The sequence below is a fragment of the Nerophis ophidion genome, linkage group LG25, assembly GCF_033978795.1.
Source record: "Nerophis ophidion isolate RoL-2023_Sa linkage group LG25, RoL_Noph_v1.0, whole genome shotgun sequence".
Lineage (NCBI taxonomy): Eukaryota > Metazoa > Chordata > Actinopteri > Syngnathiformes > Syngnathidae > Nerophis > Nerophis ophidion.
In genome coordinates, this window is record NC_084635.1 from 8610947 (window position 1) to 8633253 (window position 22307).

Genomic DNA, 22307 nt, shown 5'->3' on the forward strand with positions numbered 1-22307 from the left:
TGAGTGTGAATGTTGTCTGTCTATCTGTGTTGGCCCTGCGATGAGGTGGCGACTTGTCCAGGGTGTACCCTGCCTTACGCCCGATTGTAGCTGAGATAGGCGCCAGCGCCCCCCGCGACCCCGAAAGGGAATAAGCGGTAGTAAATGGATGGATGGATGGATATATATGTATATGTATATATATATATATATATATATATGTATACACACATACAGTATGCCCTTGACCAAGTTTTTTTTAGCCCACACAGCACCCAGGGCAAAAAGTTTGGACACCCATGCATGTGGGTTTAAAAAGCTGTTTTCAACTAAATTCATGCAAAAAATCTTGTGTACGGGAGCCCAGAATTTGGTGCCACGCCCCTGCATACATTGAGGGAGAGGATAATCTTGAAGTCAAGATAATGAAATAATATAATTTTTACCTCATTGTTGTCCCATCTTCTTCAGATGGCTTGCTTCGATAGTCAAAAAAGGAGCTCGGAAGAGGACAGTTACGAGGGACCTGTTAGCGGCAGGCTGTCCGGCTGTGCCTTGGCGATGCAGGAAAAGGAACGAGAGTCCGTACATAGCCCGTCGGAGAGCCCTGGCACCTTAATGAACAGCGGCACCAGTCTCCAGTCCACCGGCATTTTGCAAGGCTATGATGTGGAGTTTGACCCGCCGCTGGAGAGTAAATACGAGTGTCCCATCTGCCTCATGGCTCTCAGGAACGCCATTCAGACACCCTGTGGCCACCGTTTCTGCAAGAGCTGCATTGAGAAGTCTATTCGGTAGGCTGTTTGTTTATAAGGATTGAAAGCAGAATCCATGACCGCAGTTTTACCTTGATAGTTTTTCTCTTGCCATGCAGGGATACGGGACAGAAGTGCCCAGTGGACAATGAAATGCTGTTAGAAGACCAGCTCTTTCCTGATAACTTTGCCAAACGGGAGATTCTGTCCCTCACTGTCCGTTGTCCAAATGCTGGATGCTCTGACAAAATGGAACTCCGAAGTTTAGAGGTCAGAAATAAGCCAGTCTTTTATAAATTTTTATGCCCCTTTTTAACTTCAGCCAGTTCACACTCTTTGACTGTGTAATGGAGGTAAAAATCCGTATACATTTTTCCAAGCTGAACAAAAGTCATGTCACGTTTTCAAATACAGCCGTACCTCGCTACTTTGCGCTTTAAATATTGTGGCTTCATTGCATCGCAGATATGTTAAAAAAATGAATAAAATAACACTTTTTTAATGCATATTTTACATGTTTTTATCTTAAAGTGGTAAATTAAGTCTTATGCTAATACGTAATGCTAACAACAAAGCTAATGACAGTAGCTGCAACTGTCCTGTTAACCAAGTTTTGAAAAAACAACCTGTTAACGGACTTCACATTCAACTCCTGTGCCTCATCAACAACTCAACTCTACATTGGTGAGTCGTTGATGTGAGAGATATCAAAAGACAACAGTAGCATTGGACTTAGTGCAAAAGTCTGCTTTGACATCTTTTTGCAGAAAAGTCCGGTCTCAGCACAATTACAATTTGCTGTAGTTCAAATCCTGCTTCGATGATTTTTCCATTCTTTTGATCTATTTCAGTTTTACTTATTGACAGATGAACAAAAGAACATCGTAAAGACTAAACTAATGGTGTTTTATCTTCAAACATGGTTTCCATTCTCTCTCCTCCCCCAGAATCATTTAGCACAGTGTCCATTTGCGACCGTACCCTGCCCACAGTGCCAACATTCTGTGAAAAAAACTTGCTTAGAGGAACACAAAATCATAGAGTGCCGAAGGAGACCCATGAGCTGTCCAGACTGCGTTGCAAGCTTTGTATACGAGGAGAAAGAGGTACCACAGATCCTGTTTGTTGCACTAGTATTCACCTTGTTTTATTTCCCATGTCACGTGGCACCAGTGACGGCCCATTACCGCTCATTCAATTTGCTTTGGTTGCTCTTTCAGCTTCACGAGCAGCAGTGTCCCTTTGCTAACGTTAAGTGCCGGTACTGTGAGCTGGATCTCATTCGAGACCAGGTAAGTCATCCCACCTGTCATGCAGTTAAAGGCCTACTGAAATGAGATTTTCTTATTTAAACGAGGATAGCAGGTCCATTCTATGCGTCATACTTGATAATTTCACGATATTGCCATATATTTGCTGAACGGATCTATTAGAGATCATCGACGATAAAGTTCTCAACTTTTGGTCGCTAATAAAAAAGCCTTGCCTGTACCGGAAGTAGCAGACGATGTGCGCGTGACGTCACGGGTTGTGGAGCTCCTCACGTCCTCACATTGTTTACAATCATAGCCACCAGCAGAGAGAGCGATTCGGACCGAGAAAGCGACGATTTCCCCATTAATTTGAGCGAGGATGAAAGATTCGTGGTTGAGGATAGTGAGAGTGAAGGACTAGAAAGAATAAAAAAGACAGGGCAATTGGAGCAATTTGGATGTTATTAGACACATTTACTAAGACAAAGGGAGCTACAATCATTCTCGCGAATATCTGCTGGTGGTCACCTATATAACAGTAATATGGGCGTGCCATGAAGCCATTGCCTTTGACGCCTTCTACAACATGTACAGACAGCTTCTCAGTACAGTAACATGTTGTATGTGGCTTCCGCAGATACACATACACGACTGCTAGGCATACTGGGTGACACAGAGTACACTGAAGGTTGTGATATAAACAATTTTAACACTCTTACTAATATGCACCACACTGTGAACCCACACCAAACCAGAATGACAAACACATTTCTGGAGAACATCCGCGCTGTAACACATTATAAACGCAACATAATAATTACCCAGAATGCTATGCATTCATGACTCTTTCAGGCTATATTATACACCCTGCTAGCACCCAAACCAGCTTCCCCCCTCCTTCCGTGCGTCGGTTGAGGTGGGCGGGGGTGTATAATATAGTCAGGAAGAGTCATTGCTGCAAAGGATTCTGGGTATTTGTTGTGTTGCATTTATGTTGTGTTACTGTGAGGATTTTCTCCCGAAATGTGTTTGTCATTCTGGTTTGGTGTGGGTTCACAGTGTGGTGCATATTAGTAAGAGTGTTAGAATTATTTATATCACAACCTTCAGTGTACTCTGTGTCACCCAGTATGCCTTGCAGTCGTGTACGTGTTTCTGCGAAAGCCACATACAACATGTTACTGGACTGGCAAGATGTCTGTACATGTTGTAGAAGGCGTTAAAGGCAATGGCTTCATGGTACGCCCTTATTACTCTTATATGGGTGACCACCAGCGGTTATTCGTGAGAATTGTTGCGGCTCCCATTGTCGTCTTTATTTTGTGAAACGCGTCAAAATGTAGAGGGCGCTAAAAGTAAAGCACGCCCTCAATATTTTTGTCCGAGTGAAAATCGAAGAATGTTGACCCCGGGTGATGTCCGGAAGAGGCTCCGAGAACCGGAATCCCCCTTTAACAATCGGGGGGGTCGGCGATTGTGCAGCTGGCCACATCAGAGTGGCCAAAGAGCCGATTGCGGCTCCGGAGCCGCGGGTTGCCGACCCCTGTACTAGGATAATTCTGTAAAATTCCTTATCTGCTTATTGTGTTACTAGTGTTGTAGTGAGATTATACTGTCGTACCTGAAAGTCGGAGGGGTGTGGCCACGGGTGTGGTGACTGCCAATGTCTCTGAGGAAAGCCACGTTTCTCGACGAGGCGAAGCGACGGCAGTCGGTCGGGCTGAGCTTTTTTTCCCCTTCCTCCACGGTGGAAGCATTCCACGTTCGGGGCCGGCCGGTCTGAGGAGGCAAGCAAGTCCGCAGCTTCCTCTTTGACAGGTGCACGATGAACGACGCAAGCTCTGTTCATGTCTACGGTAAGAGCCGACTTATTACCACAATTTTCTCACCAAAACCTGCCGGTTGACATGTGGTCGGGAACCACGTTCGCTTGACCGCTCTGTTCCATAGTAAAGCTTCACCTTTGGGACTATAAACAAGGAAACACCGGCTGTGTTTGTGTTGCTAAAGGCAGCTGCAATACACCGCTTTCCACCTACATCTTTCTTCTTTGTAGTCTCCATAATTAATTGAACAAATTTGCAAAAGATTCAGCAACAAAGATGTCCAGAATACTGTGTAATTATGCGATTAAAGCAGACTACTTATAGCTGGGATCGGGCTGGAAAAAAATGTCTGCTACAATCCGAGACGTCACGTGCATGTGTCTTCATACCGACGTTTTTAACAGGATACTTCGCGGGAAATTTAAAATTGCAATTTAGTAAACTAAAAAGGCCGTATTGACATGTGTTGCAATGTTAATATTTCATCATTGATATATAAACTATCAGACTGCGTGGTCGGTAGTAGTGGGTTTCAGTAGGCCTTTAAGTTGCCGTTCAGTAGATTCACTTCTTTGTTATCACGGTGGGGATTCATCACATTTAAAAGGGTTGTTGAATGATTTTTTGGGATTTAAAGTCCTTGAAATGAATATGTTGATATTGAGTCACAATGCAGTGATGCTTGAAACTGTGAGTTGAATAATGAAAGATTTTATTTTACAGTTGGACTCTCATTGTGATACAGATTGCCCTAAGGCCCCGATTGCCTGCACTTTTAGCCCCTTTGGATGTAAGGAAAGGGTAAGTGATTTGATTTTAAAGTCCAAAATGCAACTTCCTAACTTTTAAAGGGGAACTGCACTTTTTGGGGAATTTTTCCTATTGTTCACAATCATAAGAGACAAGAAGACAAACGTTTTTTTTTTGCATTCTAACATGTAAAAATCGTCTTGTTCTTGGTAGTTAGCGATGCAGCTAATGGGAGCAATAAATTCTACCCTTAAATCACTTTAAAAATGCATTCAAATACTGTCAACAATACTTAATTTACGTGCCCTAACCTGTTTAGTAACTAAGCTATAGCAACATAGTTATTGTATTATTTTTATTTTTTAAGTATAACAACACATCGGCATGCTTTGGTATTAGCCGTAAAAGCTATGTAAGGCAAGAAATAAATAGCTTCTAAGACAACACAAATCGCGTTTGCGCTTGTAATGTACAACACTGCAATCGGACATCAATCTGTACTGACTGAAAAACATGAACAATCATATTACAGTATCTGTAAAGTATTAGCCCACATTTCATTTTTTGTTTGTACACAGCTAGCCACACAGCGTATTCTGTCTGTCATGCAGCACGCATAACGTGCTGCATGTATCGTGATCAATATAAAGTGTGACTCACTGGATGGACAGTTGTGTGTTTGGTCCAGTTGGCCAGGGACGTTTTTTTCCGGTTTAGTTGAGTAAGCACTCCATTTATGTCGTAATATCATGGCTTCAAATTCCAAATTTTGCAGCTTGAAGTATCTTTCACCTCACTCTCTCGGCTTCCGTCTGCTCCAACGTCCCACTCTTCCTTTGTGCTGGCTTCTAGAAACAGCAGTTCATCCTCCGTATATTCAGGTTAAAAAAAATAAGGTTATGAATCTTCATTTGTTCAAAAATTGTCGTCTGTGTTGTTTGTTAACGAATCTGCCATGGTTAGTAGACACACGCCTTTGTTTCCGGAAGTAGGACACATTTTTTGCCAGAAGTCGGAAGTGCGCTGCTATGGAAATGGAAATCAACGCGACAACGATTAAAAAATGGCCAAAATACGGTAAATACTGTACATATTACATATTGTTATGAACATGTCTGTTTAGGGCTGGGCAATATGGCCTTTTTTAATATCTCTATTTTTAGGCCATATCGCTATACACAATATATATCTCAATAATTTTGACTTAGCCTTGAATTACCCCTTGATGCACATAATCACAGCAGGATGATGATTTTATGTGTCTACATTAAAACTAAGTCAATTGCCCTAAACTGTATTTATTAAATAGTTATTAAGCATTGGCACAAAAATTCATGTCATTTCCAAAACAAAGTGCAAGATTGTCAGATAAATTTTAAAACAAGCTATTGGTGCACTTTTGTGCATGATGTCACTAAGATGACGTATGAAAACAACAAAAAATCAAAGTGCACTTTTTAAGTTAAGTTAAAGTACCAATGATTGTCACACACACACACATAACTGTCAAATAAAAATGAGCTGCATAATAGGAAATTAAATTGTGTTCGTCCTTCGTTCTGTGGTACTTTACTGTGCACATTATCTCCTTTTGTTGTTGACTAGTTTTTTCATACGGTGTTGATCTGGAAATGTTTGCCTCTGCATTTTGATGGTGTGGGCGTGTGGCACCGAATGGAGATGTTGACATGCAGAGTAAGCACTCTTCATTCTCTAGCAGGTGACTTTTCAAATGATGCTACATATTAGCAGTAATGCTACTTTTTGTAGCAACACTTTTGCCCCACACTTGAAAAATTATGGTTGTCTGTTCGACATATTCCCACTTGAAGCCAAACCACCGCCCTGTTGTTTTTCTTGGGAATTAATTCTTCCTTCATTTTTTACCAGATTCGCACCTTCTTTTTCTCATATTACCACTTGCACGGCTCCGTCAGCATCACAGCTAACGTTACCCATGCTGCTACCTCTCTGCTCGGCGAAGACGTATACGTATGTGACGTATGACGTGACAGTACAGTATGTGACGTATGACGTGACAGTATGTGACGTATGTATGAAGGTGCGCTTGCTGTCTGTGAGAAGGAGACACAAAAAGGAGTGGGAAGAAGCCGTAGGGCAGGCCTGGGCAATTATTTTGACTTTGGGGGCCAAATTCAGAGAAAAACATGTGTCTGGATTATCAGGAACACTAATACAAAACCTCACAATAATGTCTGATTGAAAGTTAAAACCGCTATGACAGACCACCTTAAAAAACGGAATGGAATTACAACATTTTTTACTGAATGAGACACTTCGAATGTACATGAAAATAAACAATGCGGGTTTTAAAATATTAAGTATGAATGATCAAACACTGAATATTGACAAAAATAAAAATGTCACAACAAAATTGCAACAAACAACTAATTATGAACGCCAAGGGTAAAAAAAAAAACACCTACAATCTGATGTATCACTAAGCTTTAGAACTTTGTTGTAAAATCTCCTTCTGCATCTGTCCCTGACATCCGCATTTCAGGCTGGCCACTCTGGAAACACTCTGTGGAAATGAACCACGCCCACACTGCTTGGTGTCTCGTCTCAGCTGTTGTGACTTAGATTACCATAGTAACTAGTACAGTGGGGCAAAAAAATATTTAGTCAGCCACCGATTGTGCAAGTTCTCCCACTTAAAATGATGACAGAGGTCTGTAATTTTCATCATAGGTACACTTCAACTGTGAGAGACAGAATGTGAAAATAAAAATCCCGGAATTCACATTGTAGGAATTTTAAAGAATTTATTTGTAAATTATGGTGGAAAATAGGTATTTGGTCAACCATTCAAAGCTCTCACTGATGGAAGGAGGTTTTGGCTCAAAATCTCACGATACATGGCCCCATTCATTCTTTCCTTAACACGTATCAATCGTCCTGTCCCCTTAGCAGAAAAACAGCCCCAAAGCATGATGTTTCCACCCCCATGCTTCACAGTAGGTGTGGTGTTCTTGGGATGCAACTCACTATTCTTCTTCCTCCAAACACGACGAGTTGAGTTTATACCAAAATTGATACATGGATGATACAGCAGAGGATTGGGAGAATGTCATGTGGTCAGATGAAACCAAAAGAGAACTTTTTGGTATAAACTCAACTCGTCGTGTTTGGAGGAAGAAGAATACTGAGTTGCATCCCAAGAACACCACACCTACTGTAAAGCATGGGGGTGGAAACATCATGCTTTAGGGCTGTTTTTCTGCTAACGGGACAGGACGATTGATCCGTGATAAGGAAAGAATGAATGGGGCCATGTATCGTGAGATTTTGAGCCAAAACCTCCTTCCATCAGTTAGAGCTTTGAATGTTTGACCAAATACTTATATTCTACCATAATTTACAAATAAATTCTTTAAAATTCCTACAATGTAAATTCCTGGATATTTTTTCACATTCTGTCTCTCACATTTGAAGTGTACCTATGCTAAAAATTACAGACCTGTGTCATCATTTTAAGTGGGAGAACTTGCACAATCGGTGGCTGACTAAATACCTTTTTGCCCCGCTGTATGTCATGCAAAAGCGCAGATTCCAACCATTGAAATACTTTGTATAGTTCAAGACTTATGTTAGTTTGAAAACATCACTGCACATCATAATGGCGGCTACAGTTTCAATCTGAAAGATCTAAAAAAATTATTTGGGAATGTCCGGCAGGCCTGACTGAATAGCTTAACGGGCCTTAATTTGCCCAGGTCTGCTGTAGTGTAATGAACGCAGCGTGAGAATGTATACTCGAATATCACGATATAGTCATTTTCTATATCGAACAGAGACAAACCCGCGATATATGGAGTATATCTATATATCGCCCAGCCCTATGTCTGTTGCTACATTATATATAGACTTGCAGTCTGTATATAAAACGTTAGAGGGTTTAGAACGTTATCTCAGAGGGCTTAGAAGGCTGCAACGGTGACTCCCATTAGCCGCATCTTCCAAGCTTTCTTTTCATCATCTTTATGATGTATGTTCTCGTCTCTCATAATTGTGAACCAAAAAGTGAAGTTCCCCTTTAACAATGTGTGTAATCCTTCATAGATGCAACGCCACAACCTGGCTCAACACATGCAAGATTTCACCCAGATGCACATGCACTACATGGCGGAGTTCTTGCACAGCCTCTGCCTCAACGGCACGGCGCCAAAATCACTTTCTCCGGTTTCTTGTGGGGATCGAGGGGCCGCCGCGGTGTCCCCATCATCCTGTCGGGGAGCTGCGAGCTGCAGCAGCAGTGCACCATGTCAGCATAGCGAAGAGATGCTGAGGATCCGGGAAATGGACGGACGTTTAGTGAAACAGGATCACCAGCTCCGTGAGCTCATCATCTTGAATGATACTCGGGTACAATGCTTCATTTTGCATGTCCACACTAGGGATGAGCCAATACTGATTTTTGTGAAAAACTCCATGATCACCATTGCCGATTAGTGCTATCTCTGGCTGACACTGTGTTTATTTTAGTCCCCCTGCATACAAGTTCTTAGCAGCTAATTGTGTGTCTCCATCCACAATACAAGTTCGTAATAATCATCTCCATTACAATTAAACTGCATTTCTTTGTATCTTACGTAACCTTATCACTGGAGGATGAGGCTAAACATGTCATACACAGAGAGCATTTCAGGAGCAGCTAAGCTAACCGGTAAACTAGCTTTAAAGGTCTACTGAAACCCACTACTACTGACCACGCAGTCTGATAGTTTATATATCAATGATGAAATATTAACATTGCAACACATGCCAATAAGGCCTTTTTAGTTTACTAAATTGCAATTTTAAATTTCCCGCCAAGTGTCGTGTTGAAAACGTTGCAGTATGATGATGCGTGCGTTTGACGTCACCAGTTGTTGCGGACATTATTTTCCAGCCCGATCCAAGCTATAAGTAGTCTGCTTTAATCGCATAATTACACAGTATTCTGGACATCTGTGTTGCTGAATCTTTTGCAATTTGTTCAATTAATAATGGAGAAGTAAAAGTAGAAAGATGGAGGTGGGAAGCGTATAGCCTTTAGCCACACAATTAAAATTCCCAAAGATGAAGCTTTACTAAGGCGCCAGTGCCCCCCGCGACCCCAAAAGGGAATAAGCGGTAGGAAAATGGATGGATGGAAGCTTTACTATGGAACAGAGCGGTCAAGCGAACATGGATCCCGACTACATGTCAATCGGCAGTTTTCGGTGAGAAATTTGTGGTAATAAGTTGCCTCTTACCGGAGACATCAGCTGAGCTTCCGTCCTGCTGCAGCTGCCGTGACGTCCCTCAGAGACTCTGGCGTCAACACAACCGTGGCGACACCCCTTCGACTTTCATGTACTATTTAATCTCACTAAAACACTAGCAACACAATAGGCAGATAAGGGATTTTCCAGAATTATCCTAGTAAATGTGTCTAATAACATCTGAATCGCTCCCACTGCAATCGCCTTTTTTTTTTTCTAGTCCTTCACTCTAAAATTCCTCATCCACAAATCTTTCATTCTCGTTCAAATTAATGGGGAAATTGTCGCTTTCTCGGTCCGAATAGCTCTAGCTGCTGCTGGCTATGATTGTAAACAATGTGAGGAGCCCTACAACCCGTGATGTCACGCGTACATCGTCTGCTACTTACGGTACAAGCAAGGCTTTTTTATTAGCGACCAAAAGTTGCGAACTTTATTGTCAATGTTCTCTACCAAATCCTTTCAGCAAAAATGATCAAGTATGACACATAGAATGGACCTGCTATCCCCGTTTAAATAAGAAAATCTCATTTCAGTAGGCCTTTAAGCAACACAAATAAGGAAAGTTTCCACAAACAGTTGAAAACTTTGTTCTTATCCCCCTCTTGTCGCACAGGTGGGGCAGCTTGCAGAGCTCCAGCGAAAGGTGTCTATGCTGGAGGAGACCGTGAAGGAGCTGGGGGCCCAGCAATGTAACGGCATCTTCATCTGGCGTCTCAACGCCTTTTCCACCCACCTGCGCAACCAAGAAGCGGGCCTGCCTGTGATCGAGCACAGCCCGGGCTTCTACACGGGCCGGCCGGGCTACAAACTGTGCCTGCGCCTTCACATACAAACTCCCAATGCCCCGCGATGTTCCAACTACATCTCCCTCTTTGTCCACACCATGCAAGGAGCCTTCGACGAACAACTCACCTGGCCCTTCCAGGGCACCATCCGCCTCGCCATCCTGGACCAGGGCCCCGACGCGCACCACCACATGGAGGTGATGGAGTCCAAGCCGGACCTTCAAGCCTTCCAGAGGCCTACCATCCCGCGCAACCCCAAAGGGTTCGGCTACGTGACTTTCTTGCACCTGCAGCAGCTGAATCAGCGAGCCTTCGTCAAGGACGACACCCTCCTCATCCGCTGCGAGGTCACCACACGTTTTGACACGTGCTACCGCGAGGGACTTCAGGTGCAACCCAGAGGACCCGAAGGGACCTGAAGCATCCCGGGAATAAACGTGCATGTCAGTCATGCCATTGAAAAAGGTATTCAAAAAGAAAACAAGACATTTAAGAATTTAAAGCAGTGGTTCTCAAACAACAGGGCTTCACGGTGGCAGAGGGGTTAGTGCGTCTGCCTCACAATACGAAGGTCCTGAGTAGTCCTGGGTTCAATCCCGGGCTCGGGATCTTTCTGTGTGGAGTTTGCATGTTCTCCCCGTGAACGCGTGGGTTCCCTCCGGGCACTCCGGCTTCCTCCCACCTCCAAAGACATGCACCTGGGGATAGGTTGATTGGCAACACTAAATTGGCCCTAGTGTGTGAATGTTGTCTGTCTGTTTGTGTTGGCCCTGCGATGAGGTGGCGACTTGTCCAGGGTGTACCCCGCCTTCCGCCCCATTGTAGCTGAGATAGGCACCAGCGCCCCCCGCGACCCCAAAGGGAATAAGCGGTAGAAAATGTATGAATGGGTTCTCAAACGTTTTTCACCAAGTACCACTTCAAAAAAATCCATTTACCACCATACTGACCAACAGTAAAACACAGTTGCACAATAGGCCTAAGTATTCAATAAAAACAATTTATTTAACGAGTGTATTTAATATTTTGGACACTGCAATATTACACACAGTTTGAACGGTAACACTGTGTTTGAATATTTAATTAAGTGCTTTGAGATAGGCTCCAGCGCCCCAAATCCATTTACCACCATACTGACCAACAGTAAAACACAGTTGCACAATAGGCCTAAGCATTCAATAAAAATAAGCCAAATTTTTTATTTAACAAGTATATTTAATATTTTGGACACTGCAATATTACACACAGTTTGAACGGTAACACTGTGTTTGAATATTTAATTAAGTGCTTTGAGATAGGCTCCAGCGCCCCCAGCAACCACAAAGGGGATAAGCGGTAGAAAATGGATGGATGGATTTTTTTTGGGGGGGCAAACCACAACCACAGTTTGAGAATCACTGATATGGAAGTTCAGTAGTGTCTTTATTGCGAAAGCTTTTTTTGGACACTGAATTGTTCAAATTCTGCTGACAACAAAAAGGAAATATACAGTGTTTTAAAATTCAGTGTAAAAAAAAAAAAAATCATTGCGGAAATATTGGTTGCTTCAAAATACCGTTAATTCGGGACTGACGAAATCAATCGGGCCAATGAGATGTCAAGTTTGAAGTCACGTGACGTCTTGAAGCAACAAATATTTCTGCGCCGAATTCTTTTACACTGAATTTTAAAACACTGTATTTGAACACATTTTACAAAAAAATTTTATTCAATGAAATGTTCAGCATTATTTGACATAAAAAAATAGTTAGTGTTTAAATAAGCTTTTGTAATAACACACAAATGAACCTCCATAAATAAAGAATAATTAGTTTCTATGCAAAATGTAACAAACATCATATTTACCTTTTATTGAAGACTTGTTGGCGAAGATGAGGATGAGCGGAGAGGGAGGTAGAAGAGCCAAGAAGAACGCCACCTTTGTACTTTTCCACGAAACAGTGTTTCCCACCTTTGTTAAAGTGCTAGTACTCGCAACTTTCTTTGGTCCTTCGATTTCACGGGATGATGCACATATTGTTTGGCCGTACGCTAACTCTGACGGTACACGACAACCGGGGCGATAATTTAAAGAACATTCAAGAAAACAAATCATGCGATAATCGGGGTGTAGGTAAACTGAGGCAACACTGTACTTACTGTATATTATCAGCTCCTAAATGCGGTCTAATTTCAATTCTGAAATGTTCTGCATATTCGCACGTCTTTCAATAAGCTTTGCATGTCCAATTTGTCCCTATTTTTTATGACCTTTAAAAGACAGTTTAAACATTATTAAAGCCCTTTAGGCATGAAATAACAGGCTTATAGTCAACTTTCACTTGTTTTACCCAATATAATGATACTAAGTACAGCAGTATAGACACAGTTCTTGAACACAATTACCTTAGATTTTTTTTTATGCTAGTAAATGCTTAACTTGGGCCAAAACTGTGTACAAAACCGGTGAAGTTGGCATGTTGTATCATTCGTAAATAAAAACAGAATACAATAATTTGCAAATCCCTTTCTATTTATATTCAATTGACTAGCCTGCAAAGACAAGAAGATATTTAATGTTTGAACTGAGAAACTTTTTTTTTTTTTTTTTTTTGCAAATCATTAACTTAGACTTTAATGGCAGCAAAAAAGTTGGCACAGGGGCATTTTTACCACTGTGTTACATGGCCTTTCCTTTTGACAACACTCACTAAACGTTTGGGAACTGAGGAAACCAATTTTTGAAGCTTTTCAGGTGAAATGTTGACTCGTCAGACCACAGAACACTTTTCCATTTTGAATCAGTCCATCTGAGATGAGCTCGGGGCCCAGTGAAGCCGGCGGCGTTTCTGGGTGTTGTTGATAAATAGCTTTCTCTTTGTAAAGTAGAGTTTTAACTTGCACTTACAGATGTAGTGACAGACTGTAGTTACTGACGCTGGTTTTCTGAAGTGTTCCTGAGCCAATGTGGTGATATCCTTTACACGCAGATGTCACTTTGATGCCTGAGGGATCCAAGGTCACGGGCATTCAATGTTACGTGCAGTGATTACTCCAGATTCTCTGAACCTTTTGATGATTTTACGGACCTTAAATTGTGAAATCCCTACATTCCTTGCAATAGCTCGTTAAGAAATGTTGTTGTTAAACTGTTGGACAATTTCCTTAGGCATCTGTTCACAAAGTGGTGACCCTCACCCCATCCTTGTTTGTGAATGACTGAGAATTTTATGGAAGCTACTTTTATACCCTATCATGGCACCCACCTGTTACCAATTAGCCTGTTCACCTGTGGGATGTTCCAAATAACTGTTTGATGAGCATTTCTCAACTTTCTCAGTCATTTTTGCCACTTGTGCCAGCTTTTTTTGAAACGTGTTGCAGGAACCAAATTCCAAATGAGCTAATATTTGCAAAAAATCAAGTTTTCCAGTTCGAGCGTTAAGTATCTTGTCTTTGCAGTCTATTCAATGGAATATAAGTTGAAAAGGATTTGCAAATCATTGTATTCTGTTTTTATTTACCATTTACACAGCGTGCCAACTTCACTGGTTTTGGGGTTTGAAACGTGTGCATACATATGCATGTTTTGACTATAGGCGGGATTCAAACAGTGACATGATTTTATTAAGGACAATATTGATAAAGCTGCAACATTTGAAGTGGCTCGGGGCGACTGTGGTCATGGTCCTGCATTTTCCGCCTAAAAATGAGAAATGACGTATCGATTGAACTTGATTTCCGCAATGTAGTGTTTGGTATAGTAAAACATTTTTAAAACAGTTACAGGGTTTTCTGGTTACATGGGGATGTCCTCCAAACAACTTTATTTATTATTGTATTTTTTTTTTTTTAATTGATTAATGGGACAAGCGGTAGAAAATGGATAAATGTATTTTTGAAAATTATGAATTGATTTAGAAAAAAGATGAATAAAAATCGTGATTTTTTTTTTTTTTTTTTTTGTGCACCGCTACTATAAACTGATTGTTATTACAAGGTAACACTGTGGATTCTTATTTTGTAGTACATGCAGATTTCTGAAGTAAAATCATGTTTTAATTTTGAACAAAACAGCCCACACTCACCCTTCTCAAGCCTTATTTCGCCTACTAAATGTACTATTATTGACTGAAATGCTACATATTTAGGGTTATTGCTTTTTAAAAAGGGTTAATCTTAAAATTTTGCTTGGACGTCTCCCTATTTTGCCTTAACATGTATTATGAAGCACATTGTTATGTAGAAATAACTAACCCATTTTGGTTGCTATGTTTTTTTTTGTTTTTTGTCAGTGAAATGTAAACACACAAAGTGAAAAGTTGTTCATGTTGTTTTTGTTCACAGCTGGCCTAAGATAAAAAGACGACTGATCAGTGTGACAAGAAAAAATTCAGAGCGCCTAAAGGCTGAATTAAATAAGCTTACTGTAAGAGATGACATTCCAATTTTGTTTGCTCTTTTCCATGTCACTTTTATTCGTGTTTAAAACAGCGGGTTCAAATGTTAGGGATGTTAAGGTAATTTTTTTCCTAACCGAAGCCAAGCTGATGTCAGTTGTGTTGTTAGGGTGCTAAAAATGATATATGTGTGTGTGTGTGTGTGTAATAATAACAGTATATGTATATATATATATATATATATATATATATATATATATATATATATATATATATATATATCCAAATAAGGGTTGTTCCGCGTGACCAAAATGTGTTTTACTTTTCTAAATAAAGGGGATCACAAAAAAAAGGCATGATTGGCTTTATTTTAACAAAAAAATCCTATAGTACATTAAACATGTTTCTTATTGCAATCAACAATTTAGTCCTTAAATAAAATATTGAACATACAAGACAACTTGTCTTTTATTAGTACTTAGCAAAAAAAGGCTTCTAATTTGGCTGCCGACATACAGTATACAATAAGATATTGTGTCATTTTTTATTCATTTATTTTGTCAAAATCGTGAAGGACAAGCGGTAGAAAATTGATTATCTACTTGTTCATTTACTGTTAATAACTGCTTACTTTCTCTTTTAACATGTTCTATGGACACTTCAGTTAAAATGTAATAATCACTTACTCTTCTGTTGTTTGATACTTTACATTAGTTTTGGATGATACCACAAATTTGGGTATCGATCCGATACCAAGTACAGGATCATACATTGGTCATATTCAAAGTCTTCCTGTTCAGGGACATATTTCCTGAGTTTATAAACATAATATAAATTTTAAAAAATTATTTTGTGACGATAAAAAATATTGATGTAATCATAGTAGTATTGACTAAATACGCTATTTTTCTTGGTGTCGATCCACATGTGTTTACATTCAGGAGCGCTATCTTTTGTTAGCGGTGATGCCGGTGAGCTATTGCATGTTTAGCTATTATTCGTCCTGCAGGGATGATACTTGTAATAAACTTACTTTATTCATCGCCATGGAGACAAGGATTAGTGATTCAGTAATAGCTAAAACACTGCAGAATGTGGATGGACATTAGCTGCTATGTCTCAAAGCACCTCATCCGGTGGGCATTTTAGTGTCATAGTTTCATCTTTAACATTAGTTTTTAAGCCAAAACGTCCGTTCTCCCATTTTTTTGTCTGCACACTGTGTCTGCTTCTAAGTATTCCGTGATTGTGCGCTGCCGAACATGCTCCTCTGCTCGTAAAACCATCAATGTGATAACGGTGCGACGTCATGCCTTTTTAATAAAAAATAAATAAAAAAAAGGGTGCGACATGCCTGTTTTTTATTTTTATTTTTTTTAAAAGGCAGAAACCAGTGCTTTTCAGAGGCGGTGTAGTATCGATTATGATTAATTAGTATCGCGGTACTATACTAGTACCGGTATACCGCACGAACCTAATACATATATGCATATACATATGCATATATGTATATGCATGTATAAATATAAATATATACATATATATATTTACACATATAAATATATACACACATATATACACGTACACACATATATATATATATATATATATATATATATATACACACATATAAATATGTATACACACATATACACACACATACATATATATATATATATATATATATATATATATATATATATATATATATATATATATATATATATATGTCTTGATTGGATTATCCAGAGAATAGTGCTCGATACCGTGGTAGAGCGCAATATGTAGGTGTGGGGAAAAAAAAAAAAAAATCACAAGACTACTTCATCTTTACAGAACTGTTTCATGAGGGGTTCCCTCAATCATCAGGAGATTTTAATGGAAGCATTCGCATACAATGGTTTATATATGGGGAGTTTTGACGGAGCAGAAACGTGCGAACTCGTTGGGAGTTTCCTCCTCTCCCAGCTTGCTAGCCTCAACCTGAACCTTGGTACTTACCGTGATGACGGACTGGCAGTGTGCCGCGCCTCGCCAAGGAGCAGCGAGAACACCAAGAAGCGCATATGCCAAATCTTCAAAGAAAACGGCCTACGGATCACGATTGAAGCCAACAAGCAAACCGTCAACTTCCTCGACGTCACTTTCAACCTGAGAAATAACAGCTACCAACCATTCACGAAACCCAACACAACACTCCAATACATGCACCATTACAGCAACCACCCACCCACCACCACGAAAAGAATACCTACCGGAATTAATAAAAGGCTATCGATGCTGTCATCTAGCAAAGCTGAATTCGACCAAGCAACCCCCCCGTACCAGAAAGCACTTGATGAAAGCGGATACAACTTCACCCTCACCTATGAACCCACTCCAGGAAACCAACCAAAAAAGAGCAGAAAACGAAACAACATCATCTGGTACAACCCCCCATTCAGCAAAGACGTCTCAACCAACATCGGCCGCAAGTTCCTCACTCTGATCGACAAACACTTCCCCAAAGGCAACACCCTAAGAAAAATATTCAACAAGAACAACATTAAATTGAGCTACAGCTGTATGAATAACATACAACAAATCATTTCAAACCACAACAAAGCAATTGCAAAAGGACTGCCTACCCCCAGACTAAACGACTCTGAAACCAATAATGAATGTAACTGTCGCAAGAAACCTGATTGCCCTCTCAACGGAAGGTGCTTACAGACATCAGTCGTTTACCAAGCAAAGGTGACACGCAAGGACATTAACACATCCGACACGTACGTAGGATTAACCGAAGGAGCGTTCAAAACAAGATGGAATAATCACAACGCCTCCTTTAGAAACCAGACTTTGCGGAATTCTACAGAACTCAGCAAACACATTTGGAACCTCAAAGACAATAATGTTGAATATTCAATAACATGGCAAATTCTTGCATCCAGCACACCTTACAACAGTGGTAATAAAAGATGCAACCTATGCTTAAAAGAGAAACTGTTTATTATATATCATCCAGATCTATCATCCCTCAACAAGCGCAGTGAAATCATTTCAACATGCCGCCACAGACGGAAACACCTCCTAGGTAACACATGAGCCAATCACCACGCCCTACGCCTGCTTGTACCCACCCACTCTGTGCCCTATATAAACCATTGTATGTGAATGCTTCCATTAAAATCTCCTGATGATTGAGGGAACCCCTCATGAAACAGTTCTGTAGAGATGAAGTAGTCTTGTGATTTTTTTTTTTCCCACACCTACATATATATATATATATATATATATATACATACATACATACATACATATTAGGGTTGTACGGTATACCAGTACAAGTATACTAATGAATCATGTTTGGTACTATACCGCCTCTAAAAAGTACCGGTAAGTAGATTAATAATTAATTTTCTACCGCTTGTCCTTAATAATTTTGACAAAATAATAGAATGGAAAATGACATAATATGTTATTGCATATGTCATAGCTCGGTTGGTAGAGTGGCCGTGCCGGCAACTTGAGGGTTGCAGGTTCGATTCCCGCTTCCGCCATCCTAGTACCTAGTAGTATTCCTTGGGCAAGACACTTTACCCACCTGCTCCCAGTGCCACCCACACCGGTTTAAATGTAACTTAGATATTGGGTTTCACTGTGTAAAGCGCTTTGAGTCACTAGAGAAAAGCGCTATAGAAATATAATTCACTTCACTTCACTAAATTAGAGACCTTTGTTTGCTTACTACTAAAAGACAAGTTGTCTGGTATGTTCACTATTTTATTTAAGGACACAATTGCAATAAGAAACGTATATTTAATGTACCGTAAGATTTTTTTGTTAAAATGAAGCAAATAATGCCATTTTTTGTGATTCCCTTTATTTAGTACCGGTACCAAAATATTGGTATTGGGACAACACTAATACATATATACACATATACTGTATGTATATATTTATATATACATATACGTTTATAGGGGGAAAAAATCAAATTGACCAGCCCTGCAAGGTGTCCTTTACCATTTTTTTTTTAATCCAAATTAAAATGCTAACGATTGTTGAAAAAATTTGCTGCGGGCAGCACTTAGGACACTCCTGACCTACAATGTTCAAACTATTGAACAGAATATAACTCAAACGAGCAACTTAAGTACAAATCATTCTCAAAAATATCTAAAAATAGATCATGCCTATACTAATCGTCAGTGTGACATTTGCGTATTTGTCTTTTTTTCTTGGGTTGGATTTGATGGGCGTCAGTGCAGCCTGCCAAAGACATGACGACCATATAGTGGTCTATTATTTCAGATAAAAATATCGATTAATGGTATGGTGATAACGGTTTTAGAAAAAAAAAAAAAAGAATTGTTTGGATTCCCACTTACTTGGAGCAGCCGGGGCCTTTTCCCCACATTTCAGAGTGCTCAGAGCAAAGCACTCTGCCATCCAAGACAACACCTCGCCACAGTATCGGACCTGCACGTACAAGTCAAAAGATGTGATGTGTGTTCATTTCTTACAGACGGATTTCTTTATGGGATGAGGAAAAGGCATACTTGTGCCTCCATGGACGCCAGGCGTTTCTCTTGGTCCTTAACCCCGCCGATAATCCTCAGCAAGCTTTGAACCCTTAACAGCAAATAGACACACGGATACTGAATTGTTGTAAAACGATGCATTATCCATGTACATTTTTTTCGTGGGTTTATTTGTATATTCTGTATGGTTACCACCAAGTCATACAGTTTGTTTTCAGTAGTGTGTAGGAAAAAATTTTAGTAGTGTCCTTGAGAGAAAACTAATTTCAATAATGTGTGTGAAAGAATTTCAGTGGTGTGTTTGAGAGAACAACATTTCTGTAGTGTGGAAGAGAGGATTTCAGTAGTGCGTATGACAGGATTTTAATAGTGTGTTTGAGAGTATTTCAATAGTGTGTATAAGAGTGTTTTAGTCCTGTGTTTCAGTAGTGTGTGAGAAAAAATAAATCACTATCGTGTATGAGAGCGTTTCAGTAGTGTGTGTGAGAAAAAAAAAATCAGTAGTGTGTAGGAGTGTTATGGTACTGTCTGAGAGAAAAAATGCAGTTGTTAGTGTGAGAGTGTTTCAGTAGTGTGTGTGAGAATAAAAATCACTAGAGTGTATGAGAGTGTTTCAGTAGTGTGTGTGAGAGAAAAAAAAATCAGTAGTGTGTTAGAGAGGGTTTCGGTATTGTGTATGAGAGGACTTCAGTAGTGTGTGTGAAAGAATAAAATGTCAGTAGTTTGTGAGAGAGCATTCCAGTAGTGTGTATGAGAGGACTTCAGTCGTGTGTATAAGAGTGTTTTAGTCGTGGGCGTGAGAGGGTTTCAGTTGTGTGCGTGAGAGAAAAAAAAATCAGTTGTTTGTGTGAGAGCATTTTAGTAGTGTGTGCGGGAGAGAGAAAAAAATCACTAGTGCATATAAGAGCGTTTCAGTCGGGTGTGAAAGAAAAAAAATCAGTTGCTTGTGTGAGAGTCATTCAGTAGTGTGTGTGAGAGAAAAAAAAATCAGTGTGTGGGAGAGGATTTCGGTAGTGTGTGTGAGAGAAAAAAAAATCAGTAGTGTGTGGGAGAGGATTTCGGTATTGTGTACGAGAGGACTTCAGTAGTGTGTGTGAAAGGATTTCAGTAGTGTGCGTGTGAGAGAATAAAATGTTTGTTTGTGAGAGAGGATTCCACTAGTGTGTATGAAAGGATTTCAGTAGTGTGTTTGAGAGTGTTTTTGTAGTGTGAGTGACAGCGTTTCAGTAGTGTATATGTGAGAGAAAAAAATCAGTTGTTTGTGTGAGAGAGTTTCAGTACTGTGTGTGTGAGAGGAAAAAAATCACTAGTGCGTGTGAGAGCGTTTCGGTAGTGTGTGTGAGAGAGAAAAAATGCAGTTGTTTGTGTGAGAGAGAGACAAATTCAGTTGTTTGTGTGAGAGTGTTTAAGTAGTGTGTGTGAAAGACAAAAAAATCAGTAGTGTGTATGAGTGTTTTAGTAGTGTGTGAGAGCGTTTTAGTAGTGTGCATCTGAGCGTTTCAGTAGTGTGTGAGAGAAAAAAATTCAGTAGTGTGTGTGAAAGTGAAGTGAATTGTATTTATATAGCTATTTTCTCTAGTGACTCAAAGCGCTTTACATAGTGAAACCCAATATCTAAGTTCCATTTAAACCAGTGTGGGTGGCACTGGGAGCAGGTGAGTAAAGTGTCTTGCCCAAAGACACAATGGCAGTGACTAGTATGGCGAAAGAGGGAATCGAACCTGGAACCCTTAAGTTGCTGGCACGGCCACTCCATCAAACGAGCTATACCGCCCGAAAGGATTTCAGTAGTGCATATGAGAGAATAAAATGTCAGTAGTTTGTGAGAGAGGATTACAGTAGTGTGTATGAGTGTTTTCGTAGTGTGTGTGAGAGCGTTTCAGTCGTGTATGTAAGAGGTCATTCTGAATGATGTCCCTAACAGCTCATTATAGTCAGTAACTGATTCATTTTTAGATCAAGCAGAGTGAAAAAAAACTATAGAGTCGGTTCTGAGGTTAAAATGATGGAATCATGAAAAAAAAGAAACAAAAAACACAACACTAGTACTTTGTTGCACGACCTCTCTGGCTTTTATGCCAGCTTGCAGTCTCTGAGGCATGGACTTCACCAGTGACAAACAGTACTACTCATCACTCTTGCTCCAACTTTCTCCGATTGCAGGTTGGAGTCTCGTCACGGATCATTTTCTTCATTTTCCACCAGGGATTTTCAGTTTGCTTGAAATCCGGACAATTTCCAGGCCATGACATTGCCTGTATGTGTCTTTCTTCGAGGAAAGTTTTCACTGTTTTTGCTCGATGGCAAGATGCATTTTCGTCTTGAAAAATGATGTCATCATCAACAAACACCCTTGCGATGGATGGAGTGAGACAAGTGTCCAAAATATCAACGTAGACTTGTGTATTCGTTAAAGATGTAATGACAGCTATCTCCCAAGTGCCATTACATGACATGCAGCTCCATATCATCCATGACTGTGGAAATCAGCATGTTTTCTTCAGGCAGTCGTCTTCGTAAATCTCATTGGAACGCCACCAAACATCCTCACCTTGCCCAATGCAGATGTGCAATTCATCACTAATAGCCTTGTATGGTATACCAGTACTCATACTGTACTGTGATACTATCCATCCATCCATTTTCTACCGCTTATTCCCTTTCGGGGTCGCGGGGGGCGCTGGCGCCTATCTCAGCTACAATCGGGCGGAAGGCGGGGTACACCCTGGACAAGTCGCCACCTCATCGCAGGGCCAACACAGATAGACAGACCACATTCACACT

General features: G+C 40.3%; 2 protein-coding genes across 4 annotated transcripts in view; one reads left to right on the forward strand and one right to left on the reverse strand.

Annotated features, from left to right (window-relative positions):
• The window catches only part of traf6 (TNF receptor-associated factor 6), a 24313-nt gene extending 3126 nt beyond the window's left edge, over positions 1-21187 (forward strand). Inside the window, exons 2-9 of one of the 3 annotated variants that reach the window (XM_061887275.1) lie at positions 451-773; positions 854-1004; positions 1682-1840; positions 1955-2026; positions 4537-4614; positions 8647-8949; positions 10447-11083; positions 19508-21187. In XM_061887275.1, the coding sequence (XP_061743259.1) occupies positions 451-773; positions 854-1004; positions 1682-1840; positions 1955-2026; positions 4537-4614; positions 8647-8949; positions 10447-11037 (1677 nt within the window). In that variant the 3' untranslated portion in view covers positions 11038-11083; positions 19508-21187. Of the gene's footprint in view, positions 1-450; positions 774-853; positions 1005-1681; positions 1841-1954; positions 2027-4536; positions 4615-8646; positions 8950-10446; positions 15046-19507 lie in introns of those variants that run through there. The other 2 variants (XM_061887274.1, XM_061887273.1) reach the window with 2 other exon arrangements.
• Positions 18350-22307, reverse strand: part of trpm5 (transient receptor potential cation channel, subfamily M, member 5) — a 174097-nt gene continuing 170139 nt past the window's right edge. The window contains exons 27-29 of the mRNA XM_061887264.1: positions 19542-19614; positions 19371-19461; positions 18350-19251 (exon numbers count right to left, since the gene is read on the reverse strand). Coding sequence (XP_061743248.1) covers positions 19181-19251; positions 19371-19461; positions 19542-19614 — 235 coding nt within the window. The 3' untranslated portion in view covers positions 18350-19180. The remainder of the gene's footprint in view (positions 19252-19370; positions 19462-19541; positions 19615-22307) is intronic.